This window comes from Terrapene carolina, unplaced genomic scaffold (assembly GCF_002925995.2).
Source record: "Terrapene carolina triunguis isolate 2854851 unplaced genomic scaffold, T_m_triunguis-2.0 Scaffold148, whole genome shotgun sequence".
Lineage (NCBI taxonomy): Eukaryota > Metazoa > Chordata > Testudines > Emydidae > Terrapene > Terrapene triunguis.
In genome coordinates, this window is record NW_020664499.1 from 8,017,442 (window position 1) to 8,031,798 (window position 14,357).

The following is a 14,357-nucleotide window of genomic DNA, read 5'->3' on the forward strand; positions in this document are numbered from 1 at the left end:
TAGTTCCAGGATGTATGCTTTTACATATGTCTCCATTAAAATGCATGTTGCTTGCTTGCTTACTAGGCGATCCAGATCACTCTGAATCAGTGACCTGTCCTCTTCGTTATTTACCACTCCCCCAATTTTTGTGTCATCTGCAAACTTTATCAGTGATTTGTTTTCTTCCAGGTCATTGATAAAAATGTTAAATAGCATAGGGCCAACAACCAATCTCGGCAGGACCCCACTAAAAACACTCCCACTCAATGATGATTCCCCATTTACAATTGCATTTTGAGAACGATCATTTAGTCATCATTTAATCCATTTAACATGTGCCATGTTAATTTTACCTTCTAGTTTATAATCAAAATATCTTGTGCAACCAAGTCAACAAAAAATATATCAAATTAGTTTGATCTATTTTCCATAAACCCATGTTGATTGGCATTAATTATATTCCTTGACCTTAGTTATGGAGATATACCTATCTCATAGAACTGGAAGGGACCCCGAAAGGTCATAGAGTCCAGCCCCCTGCCTTCACTAGCAAGACCAAGTACTGATTTTTGCCCGAGATCCCTAAGTGGCCCCCTCAAGAACTGAACTCACAACCCTGGGTTTAGCAGGCCAATGTGCAAACCACTGAGCTATCTGTCCCCCCGTTCCTTCTGTGCTGTAGACACATCAGGCAAGTCCAGTTCCTCCATTGATTATGGTAACTTGCTAGTTGTGGCGTTTCTTCCTAGGCGATGCCAACACCTTCCTTTTCTTCTATCACTGTCTTCTGCCAATTCTTCCTTGGCCTTACTCACTTTCTCTTTCTTACCACAAGTACCCAATTCAATGCTTGCTGAGCATGTCTCCTATTTTCCATACAGTTTACATGCCCCAACCACCTGAACTTCTTGTCTTTGGTTATATTTTCTAACATCTCCTGCTTTGTCAGCCCTCTTACTCTTGTGTGAATCGTTCAGTGTCGTTTTTAGCCTTCTGGAATGGACAGCCCCCAATCTCTTTTTGTTAGCCACTGTTATAGGCCAAGTCTCTGCTCCTTATAGCAGCGTGATCCTTACAATTGCACAGTATAATCTGACCTTTAGTTTGTGCAGATCTGTGTGATCAGATGTTCCTCCTTCCAAAAATGGTGTTTGCTTTTCCTAATCTCATATAAGTATGATTATTATAGCCACCTGCAGATGTCGTCACTATCCCCAGATAGCAGAACTCTTCTATCTGTTAGATTTCTTTTCCATCCACTTTTGCATTTGTTGTCCAGTTTCCTACCTTCATAGTCTTGGTTTTCTCTGCTTTTACTTTCAATACTTTTTTTTTATTATTATTATTATTATTATTATTTTTGGCTTCCTGTTCTGCCCCAGAGGGCATCAAAACAAAGGGCAATCATTCTGTTTTGTGTCGTACTTAGTAAAGCTATGTTGCCTGCAAAGTCAAGGTCTTGTAACCCATCTCCACTTATCCATTATATACTGTCTACCATGCTGCTTGTTGCCCACATCATCACCCAGTCTATTGCTAATGCTAAGAAGATTGGTGATAACACACACCCTTGTCTAACTCCAGTCACAGTATTGAACCTCTCACCCAGGCCTGTAACTGATCTTACTGCGCATCTGTTTCCATAGCTTGTCTGGTCTCCCATTGCTCCTAGCAATATTCCACAGGGTCTCTGTGAACCCTATTGGATGTTTTCTTAAAGACGAGAAAGTTGAGTAAGGTGGGTTCTTGCCATGCAGTAGTTTTCCCAATGATCCGTTGAAGACTGAATGTCTGTTCCCAATGTGATGTACATCGATAGAACTTACCCTGTTAATTATATTACTCTCCTTTAATTCTTTATTAATTGAGTGCTGTATCAGCAGCTACATTATGTTGCCTGGGATCAATGCCAGACTGCTAGGCCTATAATTACCCAGGTTCTCTTGTTTACGTTTTTGAATATGGGTACATTAACTTTCTTCCGGAACTTTCCCAGTATTCCAAGATTTATTAAAAACCAACATTAATGGTCCAGCGAGCTCCTTAGCCAGCTCTTTTAAAATGTTAAGTTGCGTGTTACGTGGACCTGCTGATTTAAAAAGGTCTAACCTTAGTAGCTGCTGTTTAACATCCTCCTACTTGTTTCCAGTTGCTAAATACCACTAACATAAGTTAAATGTACATTATTTTCCTATTATATTTTTCCACATAAGCAATTGCTGTAGATGCCACAGAGATTTTATGCGATTGTGGTTGAGAAGAGATGACCAGCGGACAGTCTCTCTTCTAAGATATGGGTGACCCCAGGACACTGTTTGGAGCCCCCAGTCCAAACAGTACTAAATGCAGAAACCAATGGCAGTGTAATTGTTACATTCCCCAGCATTTATGGAATGCAGAAATGAAATCTCACAGCCTCCTTCACTTGGCTATGGTTCTCACCTTGCAGGCTTTGCTTTTCTCTTTAACATACACAAATGGTATATTGAACTGCACCCTAACCAGATAAGCAGGAAATATAAGATCTGGGCTATGCTGCCCTTGGAACTGTCCCTTTTTGATTAAATAAATCATAAATATAATTGGGGTATTTCCCAGGTCAGCAAGCACAATGATGAATTCATTGTCACTTGGGGTATGTCTACACAGTAATTAAAAACCCACAGCTGGCCTGTGTCAGCTGACTCTGGCTCACAGAGCTCAAGCTATCGGGCTGTTTAATTGTGGTGTAGACATTAGGGCTTGGGCTGGAGCCCAGGTTCTGGGACCCACAAGAGGGGAGGGTCCCTGAGCCTGATCACCACAGGGTATTGAGTGCTAAAGTGTTCACTGATGTAATAGGGAAGAACAGTTCCCTTGACTGCAGGAATCATTGGGTGAGATTCTCTGGTCTGTGATACACAGGAAGTCAGACTAGATGATCTAATGGTTCCTTCTGGCCCTAACATCACCTTGACCTTCAGTTATTACATGCTCCGCACAGTGGACAAAACATCTGTTGCGTTGGGAGAGATCAGTGAAGAATTGAAGGTTTTTTTGCAGCCCCTCCAAAATGCGAGGGTCAAATCTGACTGGTCTTTAACTCCCTGTGTGGCTCATCACACAGCACACACCTGATAATGTTCTGCTGCACATCTTCAATTTTCCTACATTTTAAAATCTTTTCAAATGTTCCTAACTTCATTTAAAGTAAGTTGTTTTTGGACTGAGATGCCTCTCTTTGCCAAATTAGAAGTTTCAAAGTTCAGCTGTTTTGAGGTTTCTTCTGACTTCCCCCACAATGAGTGTAGTCAGATTTTTTTTTTTTTTTAAGTAAGAAAAATATTTTTTTCTAATCTCTCCATTCTTAAATGGCTCAGCAGTTTTACCAATCTTTCTAAAAATGTCACCTTTTGGCAGAGACCGGCCATGGGAGTGTTCAACCCCAAAAATAAATCCTTCAGGAATTCTAAAAGTTAAATCTGGCTATTTCTAAAGGAAGCTGCTTTGTAGCCCTAACTGTAGAAGTTATCACCAACTGCTGTATTCATTAAGTTGATAATACTTATGACATCTGCTTTATGCTTGTCACTTCTGTTTGTGTTGTCGGGTGATCAGCTGTCATGTACTTCATGAGTTATCCAAATAGGATTTCATCTGGGCCAATCCTATATTAAACTAGGGCTAGTATTTCTCCTGTCTAAAGCATTAATTTTATCTGTGGTCAAAATGTTTGATGCATCTATTGTTTCTCATTTGGAGGGAACTGTGGTTTTAGAATGTGTCCTAAGACCTCATGCCTAGATGTAGGAGACTAATAAGATGTGGGAAACTATATACACGTACACAAGAATTCACATAAACAGATCCAGTAGGGAAATATTTGCCTTGACTGGGCTTGTGGGAGCTGAAGTCCTTAAATGATGATGTGGACACTGTGGTTGTGTAATGTGTTAAGTCTGCCACTGCTTGGTTTCACAGACTTTTTATCTCAAACCTATGTGTGAAAGTTTGTATGCTAACTCTGGATATTCTTGTTATCCCAAGAATAAATGGGATATAAATGTCCCATCCTTTTTAAAATTTTGTTAAATTCATGGCCTCAACTACTTCATGTGGCAGTGAGTTCTACAGTTTAATCACGCATTGTATGATAAGGCACTTTTTTGTTCATTTTGAATTTTCCACCTTTTAATTGCACTGTGCATCCCCTTGTTCTTGTGTTGAGACAAGGATAACAGATGTTTCCAATCTCCCTGAGCAGTCGTCATTTTAGGTACTTCTGTCATACCCCCTCTTATTGGTCTCCTTTTCAAAGTAACAATCCCAGTCTTTGCAATCACTCTTCATATGAGTCTTTTTCTAGGCCCTTGATCACTCTTGTCACTCTTCTGTGCAACCCATCTAGTTCTGTAGCATCTTCTTGGAGATGAGGGGTGACCAGTGCTATACACAGTGTCCACATGAGGCCGCACCATTGACTTATATAATATTCTCTGTATTATTCACCATCCCTCTGACATTTCCTCCTCCCTTGCCCCACATATTCAGAGTTTGATGCTTCCTCTCTAGCCGCTCCTAAGGGACTGAGGAGAGTAAATGGGCCTTGCATTGTGCCCAGGAATAAGGGAAACAGAATATTCTGTTATGGACAAGCTCTGTCCTATTTTTAGTGCACCTTGGGAAGCTGGTAGATTGGTTGTGTAAGGTGGAAGAAATGTAGACAGCAAGAAAAGAGCTGAATGTGGGATTGTGCTCTGTATAAACAGATGGTACAGTTCTGCAGCTCTGATACTGACGTTATTAGCATGCTTTCATTGGAAAAGTAATTAGCAACTCCTTGATAATTTGACTGAATTAATACATTTTTCTGTAATCTGTTACTTCTCTTTGGGATCCATCTTTAGCCATGATCCTTTTTATAACTTGCACAATTTAAGAAGTAAACTAATTATCCTGAAACAACCATCCCCTTGCTTGATAGGCTCTTCCCGATGCCTGACAAACAGTGGCTACACTGGAAGTTTTTTGTCGGCAGGAGAGCTGACAAACAGTGGCTACACTGCTCAATTGTGTAGTGTAGGCATAGCCTCTAAAACCTGGCTGGATTCAGCACAAAAATAAGTTTTAACTAACAATATAATTCTTTCCTCTGTTGCCCTGGGAATGTCCCCAGAATGCAACTGCAGCATCGCAATTATTAGGCATCTCTTTGTTTCCTATGGTACTTGTGCTCTCAGAATGATGCTCAAAGCAGGTCAGCAAGTAAATTTCAGGAGTGGGTTTTTTATGAAGTTCAGTTAGTTAAAACTTCATTCCACTGTGTGCCACCTCACTTTAGCTTGCAGGGGGAGGAAGGGGACAACATGACACAACAGAGGCTTTCAGCACACACTCGTATAAGCTTCAAATCCCAATTTCATTTTGGTGTGCAGTGTTTCTTTGACTGCGCACATTTGTTCATGATAGCAGTGGTCTAGATGTTTCTTTTTTAAAACAAAAATTGAATTTATATAAATTAAATTCTTCTATTTCAATAGGTTTATTTAAAAAAAATAAAACTAGTTCAAAAGTGACAACCTATGTGAAGACCTAAACTTAAAATCTATTAAAATAACTCTAAATTAAATACAAATAATATTAATCAGTACATACTTGTTGCCAAGTTTTAAAGAAAGTGACACCACTGAATTGGTGAAAGTCACTGGCTAAGCACCTGAAACCAGAGTTTGCTGAAGTGCTAATCTTCTGACAGCAGAAACATCTACTACAGGTGCAGAGAGAATATTTTCTTCATTTCAGTTCATTCAACTAGTTCAGTTCAATGACTAGCTCATTCAAAGTTTGAGACTAACTGGGATTTGAAAAAGGATAGCTTGTTTTTCCTTTTCCAATCTCTGAATAAGAACTAGGTGTGAGAAATGAGATGTACTAGATCTAAAATCTTGAAAGACATAGTGACCAGAAACAATCAGTTCAGTTCACTAACTGCAGATACTTCCTTTTGTTTAATAAATCAGTTTTAAATGCAAGACATGTTTTGACAAACTTTTTTTATGTATCCTGCACATTCAAGGTAGTTTTATTTAACTGAAAATTTAAAATGCTGGTTTTGTGCATTTTTAACTGATTTTGAATTTTCATTAATCTACTGAAAAGAAAATGATGAATGATGCATTTCTTAAACTTATTCAAATTCTTAATTTTTACTCTAAGCTAAATAGTTACCTAAATAGTATATCCTCCTGATTAGCAAATTATTCTTATTAGTAGAGTAAAGACTTATTAATAGTCTTATTGTAAAGACTGTGTTTAGTTGCAGATCAACATGCTTTAGTGGTAACCCATCAACGAGAATCAGCCTTTTTTTTTTTTTTAGAAAATAACTATAAGTACAAATGCAAAACACTATTAAAATTAATTATTTAAATCAAAGTTTCCTGCTTGCTGATTTAAATCATGATTACAATTGGTGATTTAAATAGCTTTGATTTAAATCAATCTCCCAGGATAGACCATCGGGGGGGAGTAGCTCTGCATGTTTCTGTAATATTGGTTCTAACACCTCAGGGTAGCTATGAGTTTATTGCTAGGCATAGAGTGCCCGCACAGCCCCTGCATTACCAGAATCCACCTGGTCACTTAGAGATCCCTTGACTATGAATGGTGCTATCCACAGTGCCAGCCTCTTAGCAAAGCCCTTGGGTTAGTATGCACTCCTCTGTGGGATGTTAATGTGGAAGGAAGAGGAGGATACTGAAAGTTGTGATTTGATGTGTATGTAAAATAGTGTTTTCCAGAGCTCTGTTTTAGAAGGAAGATAGTCTCTGATAGCAGCCTTGGTTTATTTTAAATTCTAGCTCAGGTACTACTGAAGGTCTATGCAGGGTTGTGTTACTGGAAAAGGCTTAGCAGGAATACCCCTCTTGTCTAATTGGAAGCTGCATATTTTGTACGTCGCTAGTGTGAAGCTGGCAAACTGAACACAGCAGGTACAGGACAAATGTTATTTTGTACCAGTACCCCATAAAAGAGCTGATGAAATCAATAATTCCTGGGAAACTTTTTGTATTTAGTCTGCATTGAATAGCTTGCTCTTTAGTCCAGTGACCTATTAGGTCACAAGTATATTTTCTTTACCATATGTTTCTATAACACTGTGTATTAATGCAGCCCTGTCAAATTTGATTTGCCTGGGCAAGTGACTTGTTTTGTTTTTGGAGGGTGAGCAAAATAATCATTCTCACCCTTCCATTGTCAGTCATGGTAACAAGCAGGCTAATAGAGCTTGTCTGAGTTGTTGTGACTTATTGACCTATAGAAGCTTGTGGCCATGTCTGTCCAGTACTCTGAACACTTACCAGAGGTCTGGAAGAGTCAGTACATCTAATTCTTCAGCTTCTTGAGAACTGACCCATTTGTCTCTTCACAGGGGTGGTGCCTTATTAACCAGCCCAAGTGGACCAGGCTATCACATCATGCTCCCATTCATTACCACCTTCAAATCAGTGCAGGTTAGTAACTTCTCACAGGGGAGCTGGAATAGGGTGGGGTTGTATGGGGTATCTGTCAAATATGACAGTGGAGCTGGAATTTTGCCTAAATAAAGGCCATGTTAGCCAGTTCTCAGTAGCATAAGAGCACACTAGTTTGGCCCACTGATCAGATTGTAGCCACCCTCCTCTCTGATGTTGGGGTGCAACCCCTGGTATGCCCATAGTACTACAGCTTCCAGTATGCAGCATGGCCTGTAGCAGCTGCAGGTCCCAGAAATCAATGATCCATTTTGCTGCAAGAGGCCAGGCCCCACTGCACATGGCTGTGCACTACTTAGTAGATCACCATGGACTACATTTGGTCTATTGCCTTTTGTTGTGCTTTGCCCTCCCCTGAACTGTTACCACTACAGTGAGTTTGGAAGGGCTGAATGAATTAATCTGCTTCACTGTGGCTATAGGTGCTGGTGGCTTCCTGACAGCATGTAGTGTGGAAACACCCTGCACTGCAAATGAATGTGGGCTCCATGTTGTTTTTCCAATGGGAGCTCTTCACTGGCGCAAACAAAAAGCTACTCGCTGACCCTGGGGCTCCTGCCTTGGGACGCTTCCACTGTCGACACCATGTGTCTTCCCAATACTTGGGTCCGCAAGCATTCACTTTGCCATTTGCCAGGCAGGGAGCTGCAATCCTTTTGGGCACTGAGGGAAGGAGAGGAAGGGGGAAAGAGAATGGAGTTCCCTGCACCATCCCCTTCTTCCTCAACTGTCACAGGGAGTGGGTGCTAGAGAAGTTCCTTCTGCTCCCTGCCTATAGCAGCCACAACCCCCAACAGCCTGAAGAGTGGTGCTCCTCCTAGTGTATCCTCCCCATTCTCAGCAACCATTACAGAGCATGAGTGCTGAGCTTCCAGTGAGCGTGGCCTGAACTGGGCTAGAAAGTTCTGCAAGGGCCTGTCTAGGGCTTGGCTGTTGACTGGTAAGTGACTGGTTTCTCTGTGAGCCCTGATTACATGTCTCTTGTTTCAGACAACATTGCAAACTGATGAAGTAAAAAACGTGCCTTGTGGGACGAGGTATGTTGCTCCTGTATGTTCTTCCTGGATGTGGCAAGCCAATGTGATCGGTCTAATTCTCAACTTGTGGCTAATTCACTCGTAGGCGCTAGCTTTTGAGGGGGGTTGGATATGACATAAAGCCTGTTCAGAGTGTTTGTCTGGAAACATAGTGGATATGGGTGGGAATAGTAACGGTTACTCTTACATTGCTCCCTGCTGGGGCCAGAACTGACTTTCTGCAGTTGTCTGTGCATCAGTGCCGCTTTCTCAAGGGTGTGTTCTTGTCTGTCTCTCTTGTTTTACCTTTCTCCTGTTATCTGATCCTCCATCACTCGTTCTTTCCCTTAACCAACCTCTTAGTGCTTCTAGTTTGGAATTTGCTCTCTAATGACAGAAGCCCGACCACTGATTTCCATGATATCCTAGGAAAATAAGAACAGCATCCCATTGGATTGGGCTTGCACAGTTGGAATGTAGTCCCACCACCTGAAATGAACCCTGACAAAAAGCCAGGATCTGGTTCATCGCAGACTAATTGTCAGTCTGGATGGTCAGAAACTTTCTCTGAAGTAAAAGAGCAGATGAATGTTGTACAAGATGCAAACCTTGTAAGTAAAGTTTAGCACTTCAATAGCATTTAAATATCCAAGTGCTGTCTAAGCATTAGTTAAAGTAGCAGTAACAATGCATTGTGTGTGCAGTGCTTATCTTCACAAAGTATCCCAAAGTGCTTTATTTATACACATGTTCATGGATTGTTAATGTTGCAAAATCAACCTCTTGGGTCTGGAAAATTCTAGAACTGAAAGTTTCTTCTGAAATGTTAACCTAGTTATATTGCACATCCTGTATATTTTATGGCATAAGTCAGTAATATTCCACTCATTTCTGTGGGTCAGTTAACGAGATCCTGCCACAAAATGAAACACCTTTCTTGAATTATAGACCAATCAGCCTAACTTTGATACCTGAAAAGGTACTGGAACAAACTGTAAGCAATCAGTTTGAAAGTACCTAGAGAATAATAAGGAATACAGCAGGTCCGCGGTATATGTCAGGGTTGTGTTCTTGAAAAGGGTCATGTATACTGAAACGTTGTATACCGGGGACCTGCTGGTACAGCAGTGGCATGGGCAGGAGGGGGGTTGGGAAGCGGGGGCTTCTGCTCCGCCCGGCGCTTCTGCTGAGGCGTGGGAGCTTCTTCCGCTGTGCCCGGCGCTCCTGCCAGGGTGCGGGAGAGCAGAGCGGGCTTGCAAAGCCCCTGCTCCCCGGCTGGAGCGCCGGGTGGGTGGTGTGGGGCAAGTGCTGGGGAAGAGGGAGCTGGATGTATACATCTCCCCCTTATCCCTTATTTTGCATATCTATCGCTGATCAGTAGGGGAACGTGTTCCGATTCACGTTGGTCCTCATATCCATCGTTTGCAACTTACAGTACAGTACTGCAAACGATGGATATGCGGATCGGGACCGACGTGAATCGAAACAAGTTCCTCTATTGATGAGCGATGGATATGCGAAACAACGGATAAGGGGGAGACATATACCGGGGACCCCCTGTAGCCAGCATAGATTTGTCAAGAACAAAATCATGCCAAATCAACTTACTTGACTCCTTTGACAGGGTTACTGGCCTAGTGCAGAGTGGGGAAGCAGTAGATGTGATGTATCTTCATTTTAGTAAGGCTTTTGGTTCAGTCTCACATGACATTCTCATAAGCAAATAAAATTACTATAAAGTTGAAAGACCGTACTCAGAGTAGTTATCAGTGATTTGCTATCATACTGGGAGGGTGTATTTGGAGAGGCGCCACAGGGGTCAGTCCTGGGTGCAGTAGTAATCCAGTATTCTCATTAACTACTTGGATAATGGAATGGAGAATATGCTTCTAAAATCTGCAGATGACACCAAGCTGGGGGGAGGGGTTGCAAGCACTTTGGAGGAAAGGTTTAGCATTCATGATGACCTTGACAAATTAGAGAAATTGGACTGAATTCAACAAGATGAAATCCAATAAAGATAAGTGCAAAATGCTTCACTAGGAAGAAAAATCAAATGAACATCTACAAAATGGGGAATAATTATGTGGTAGTACTGCTGAAAAGGATCTGGGGGCTGTAGTGGATCACAAATTGAATGAGTCAGCAATCTAAGGCAGTTGCAAAAAAAAGACTGATCTTCAGGGGTGTATTAAGAGGAGTGTTGTATGTAAGACATGGAAGGTAATTGTCCCGGTCCACTCAGCACTGGCGAGGCCTCAGCTGGAGTACTGTCCCCATTTCTGGGCTCCATGCTTTAGGAAAGATGTGGACAAATTGGAATGTCCAGAGAAGAGCAACAAAAATGATAAAAGGTTTAGAAAACCTGACCTCTGAGGAAAGGTTAAAAAAAAAACAAAAAACGGGGCATGTTTCATCTTGAGAAAAGATGTTCGGGGGGCAGGGGGAACCTATAACAGTCTTCAAATATGTTAAGGGCTGCTGTTGTAATAACGAGGACTGTGATCAGTTGTTCTCCATGTTTAATGAAGGTAGGACAAGAAGTAATGTGCTTAATCTTTAGTGAGGGAATTTAGGTTAGATATTTAAGAAAAACATTCTAACTATAAGGGTAGTTAAAACTCTGGAATAGGCTTCCAGGGGAGGTTTTTGAACCCCCATCTGTTGGAATTAATATTATTTATGCAGGGTGTTACCATGGCACTAATTTAACCATAAATTCCTGTATTAAATCCAAAGGCCACTTATACAATTCCTCTAAACATTCCTTAAAAAGCCTAAATAATCAATGTACTACATCCAACAGCAACAAAACATTTATAAACGTTTGATCAAGATACTTACAAACGGGCTAAACCCTGGGGTGCTTAGACCTGTATTGGTTGGCTCCAGCATGGTCAGGCAGGTATTAGCAATCTTTGAGTTTACTTTTTATACCCTTCAACAAATAAGTGATGTCATTCCCAATTACTAATTTTAGCTAAAAACCCATTTGAGACCCCCCCTCCCCCGATGTTCACTGCACCATCACTCTGTCCCCTACTAGCCAATCTACACTTTGGGCCGGTTTGTTAAAGTATGCCCTCATTTTGGCATGAACCTGCCCCTGTTGCTGTGCCTGGATAAATCCATGTTTTGTTTTCCCTGGTGGATAGCTTTTAGCATAAACCAGGCAATTGTTAATATGAATTTTTACATCTTTTTTTTTTACAATGGGGCCACCACGCTGCCTTAATTAGTCACTGATAAGTGGTATCAGCATTTTGGTGGGCCATCGATGGCACATCATGCACCAGTCTTAACATTTCCCTGTTAAGGGGCTGTGGTGGAACTTTCCCTGGGTAGGAGTGATTTTACCATTTAACTCCCCAAGCATTACTTTTTGTGTAAGAGGATATCTCTGGATCAGATTCTTGCAATGTTACTAAATCAATGGTTTTTGCTTGTGCTCAAATGGTAAAAGCAAGAACTGGATAATTGGGCGTGGGACCACACCAAAGCATGGCTATTAGCAGCTTCATTCACTCTGTTTTTCTTGCTCACTTCCCCATGTCTGGTATGAGCTTTTACTTTATCCACATATACCACTGAGTTAGCCCATTTACCTGCTAGTTCCCACATATAGGACAAAAGGGCTTGATAGCATAAAGGCTTGTAATCTGCACTGCAAAATGAATTTGCACTACACCAAGGGAGGAGGTTGTTAAGGCATCACAGACCCTTACAGTCTGAACATATTACACTAGCTGGTACTTGTCCTTTATTACTGAGTGATAATGCCTCTGCTACAGCAGCCAGCACAGTATACAATGTGTGAACTACAACTGTGTTGCACAGGTTCACCGTGAACCGAGAGAGCCCAAACCATAAATTCTGTGACGGGTCCCTTTTGGTATTAGGACAACCCACTAGCATATATTGTCAGACCCTCAGGGTGCAGCCCTTCAGAATTTAAATGTATGTACTGCACATGGATAAAAGGGATAGGGGCCCCTCGTGAGAGGGAATTTCTCTAGGACACTTGTATGGATTACCATTAATGAATAGTCCTGCTGGCAAAGGTGAGGGTTGTTTAAGAGGACAGAGTTCAGTTTGGTGCTCTTCCAGCAGCAGGAACCATAGTGTCAGTCTAGGACTAGACACTGTACCGTTTTTAATTTTACCAGACAGAAGACACTGTAGAGGATGATGAGCAATGTACATTTTTATGCGTCCCAACCCCACTAGATATCTGAAAAGTTCACAGCAAAAATTGGTTTTCATAGGGAGTAGACTGCTTTTCAACTCCATTGAGTACTCTGGAAGCGTAAGCTTTCTCTATCACAATAGTCCTGAGTTAACGCAGTTGAAATGGCTGTGTCCTTGGTTGCTACAAACAATCCAAAAGCCAAAAGGTACAGTTGCTTAAAACATGCCTAAAAAGCCTAATAATAAGCAATTTACTATATCCAACAGTAACAAAACATTTATACACATTTGATCGAGATACTTAAACGGGCTAAACCCAGGATTGCTTAGACCCGTATTGGCCAGCTCCGAAATGGTCAGGTAAGTATTAGAAATGAACCCTTTTAAGAGTTTACCCTTCAAGTTCACCCTTATTTCCAGTCTTTATCTAGGTAAGATTTACAACTTCCTTTCTTCCTAAGGCCTTTCCTCCCCTTCTTCTTGCTGACGCAACAGTTTGTCAATTGCCTCTGGGTTCACGTAGGCTTTAACATAGGTGTGTGGGTTGAGAAGAGCCATGTCTGGCTCATTTTAAGACAGATCTTTTTTCACATCTATCAGTCAGAGGCCTTCTTTTTAGAAACTTCCCCTTATCTCATTAGTTATTCTTTGAACCAAACATCCTCCCTACTTCATTCCTTCTGGTCTTATAACTCATTATTTTCAATGAATTCTACTTGCTAGTGACAGCCTTTCTTTACAACACACACATTTCCTTAACTAAACTTAAGTTAACCTTAATTTTTTAATTTCATATTTATCCTACACTATCATTAGAAGTTTTTATTAACAGGTTGGACAAACACCTCTCAGGGATGGTCTAAGTTTAGTTGGTCCTGCCTCAGCACAGCAGGCTGGACTTGATGACCTCTCAAGGTCATTTCCAGCCCTACATTTCTATAATTCTCTAACCTCCCCGTGCATGGTTCTATGTGTTCCATTCTTCTGTTGTCATTTCAAAACTTCGTTTTCACTCATCACTCCAGTTGTGTTGCTCTCATACATGGTAGCTAACAATGTGAAGTGTCAGAGGAGGAGATAACATTCTGAGTCAAGCTGTGGACCAGACTTCCAAAGGAGATTAGCTTCATCCAGAGTGTGACTGCTCTTGGCTCATTGCAAGATTCTCCCTTTTGGCAAAGCATTTCCACCAATACTGGCACAGTAGTGATTTTATTTGTGAATGTAATAAACATGATATACTTGTGTTATATTCCAAGAAAAGTCACCTTATTCAGGGAGTGGGGACAAGCAGAAATCCTCATGAGGTTCACAGGAAGCCTGACCATGGAGATTCAGTCCACAGGGGAAAAGCTTAGATATACAGTGTTGGGCCCTACAGACAAACTAAACACTTCCCAGATATGCCTGAACAGCCCATCATGTTATCTAAGATATGGAGTATCCACTAGGAAAGGCTCTGAGGACTATAGCTGGAGAGAGTAGTACAAATGATTAACAGAAATGTCTGGATTTAGCAATGTTAATAATGACCAAAGGAACATCAAATACTACTTATGTGCAATGTAATTGCAGTTGCAGGGGAAACTGCTTAAGGACACAAGCTTGAAAATCTCATTTCCATCAGCAGAGGTTGTACCTTGACTCTAGTATAGTT

At 41.2% G+C, this 14,357-nt stretch overlaps 1 protein-coding gene across 1 annotated transcript in view; it reads left to right on the forward strand.

The window, feature by feature from the left end:
* LOC112106607 (erlin-1) overlaps positions 1 to 14,357 on the forward strand; it is a 49,909-nt gene that overhangs the window by 15,260 nt on the left and 20,292 nt on the right. Inside the window, exons 3-4 of the mRNA XM_024199962.3 lie at positions 7,394 to 7,475; positions 8,487 to 8,533. Of these exons, the coding sequence (XP_024055730.1) occupies positions 7,394 to 7,475; positions 8,487 to 8,533 (129 nt within the window). The remainder of the gene's footprint in view (positions 1 to 7,393; positions 7,476 to 8,486; positions 8,534 to 14,357) is intronic.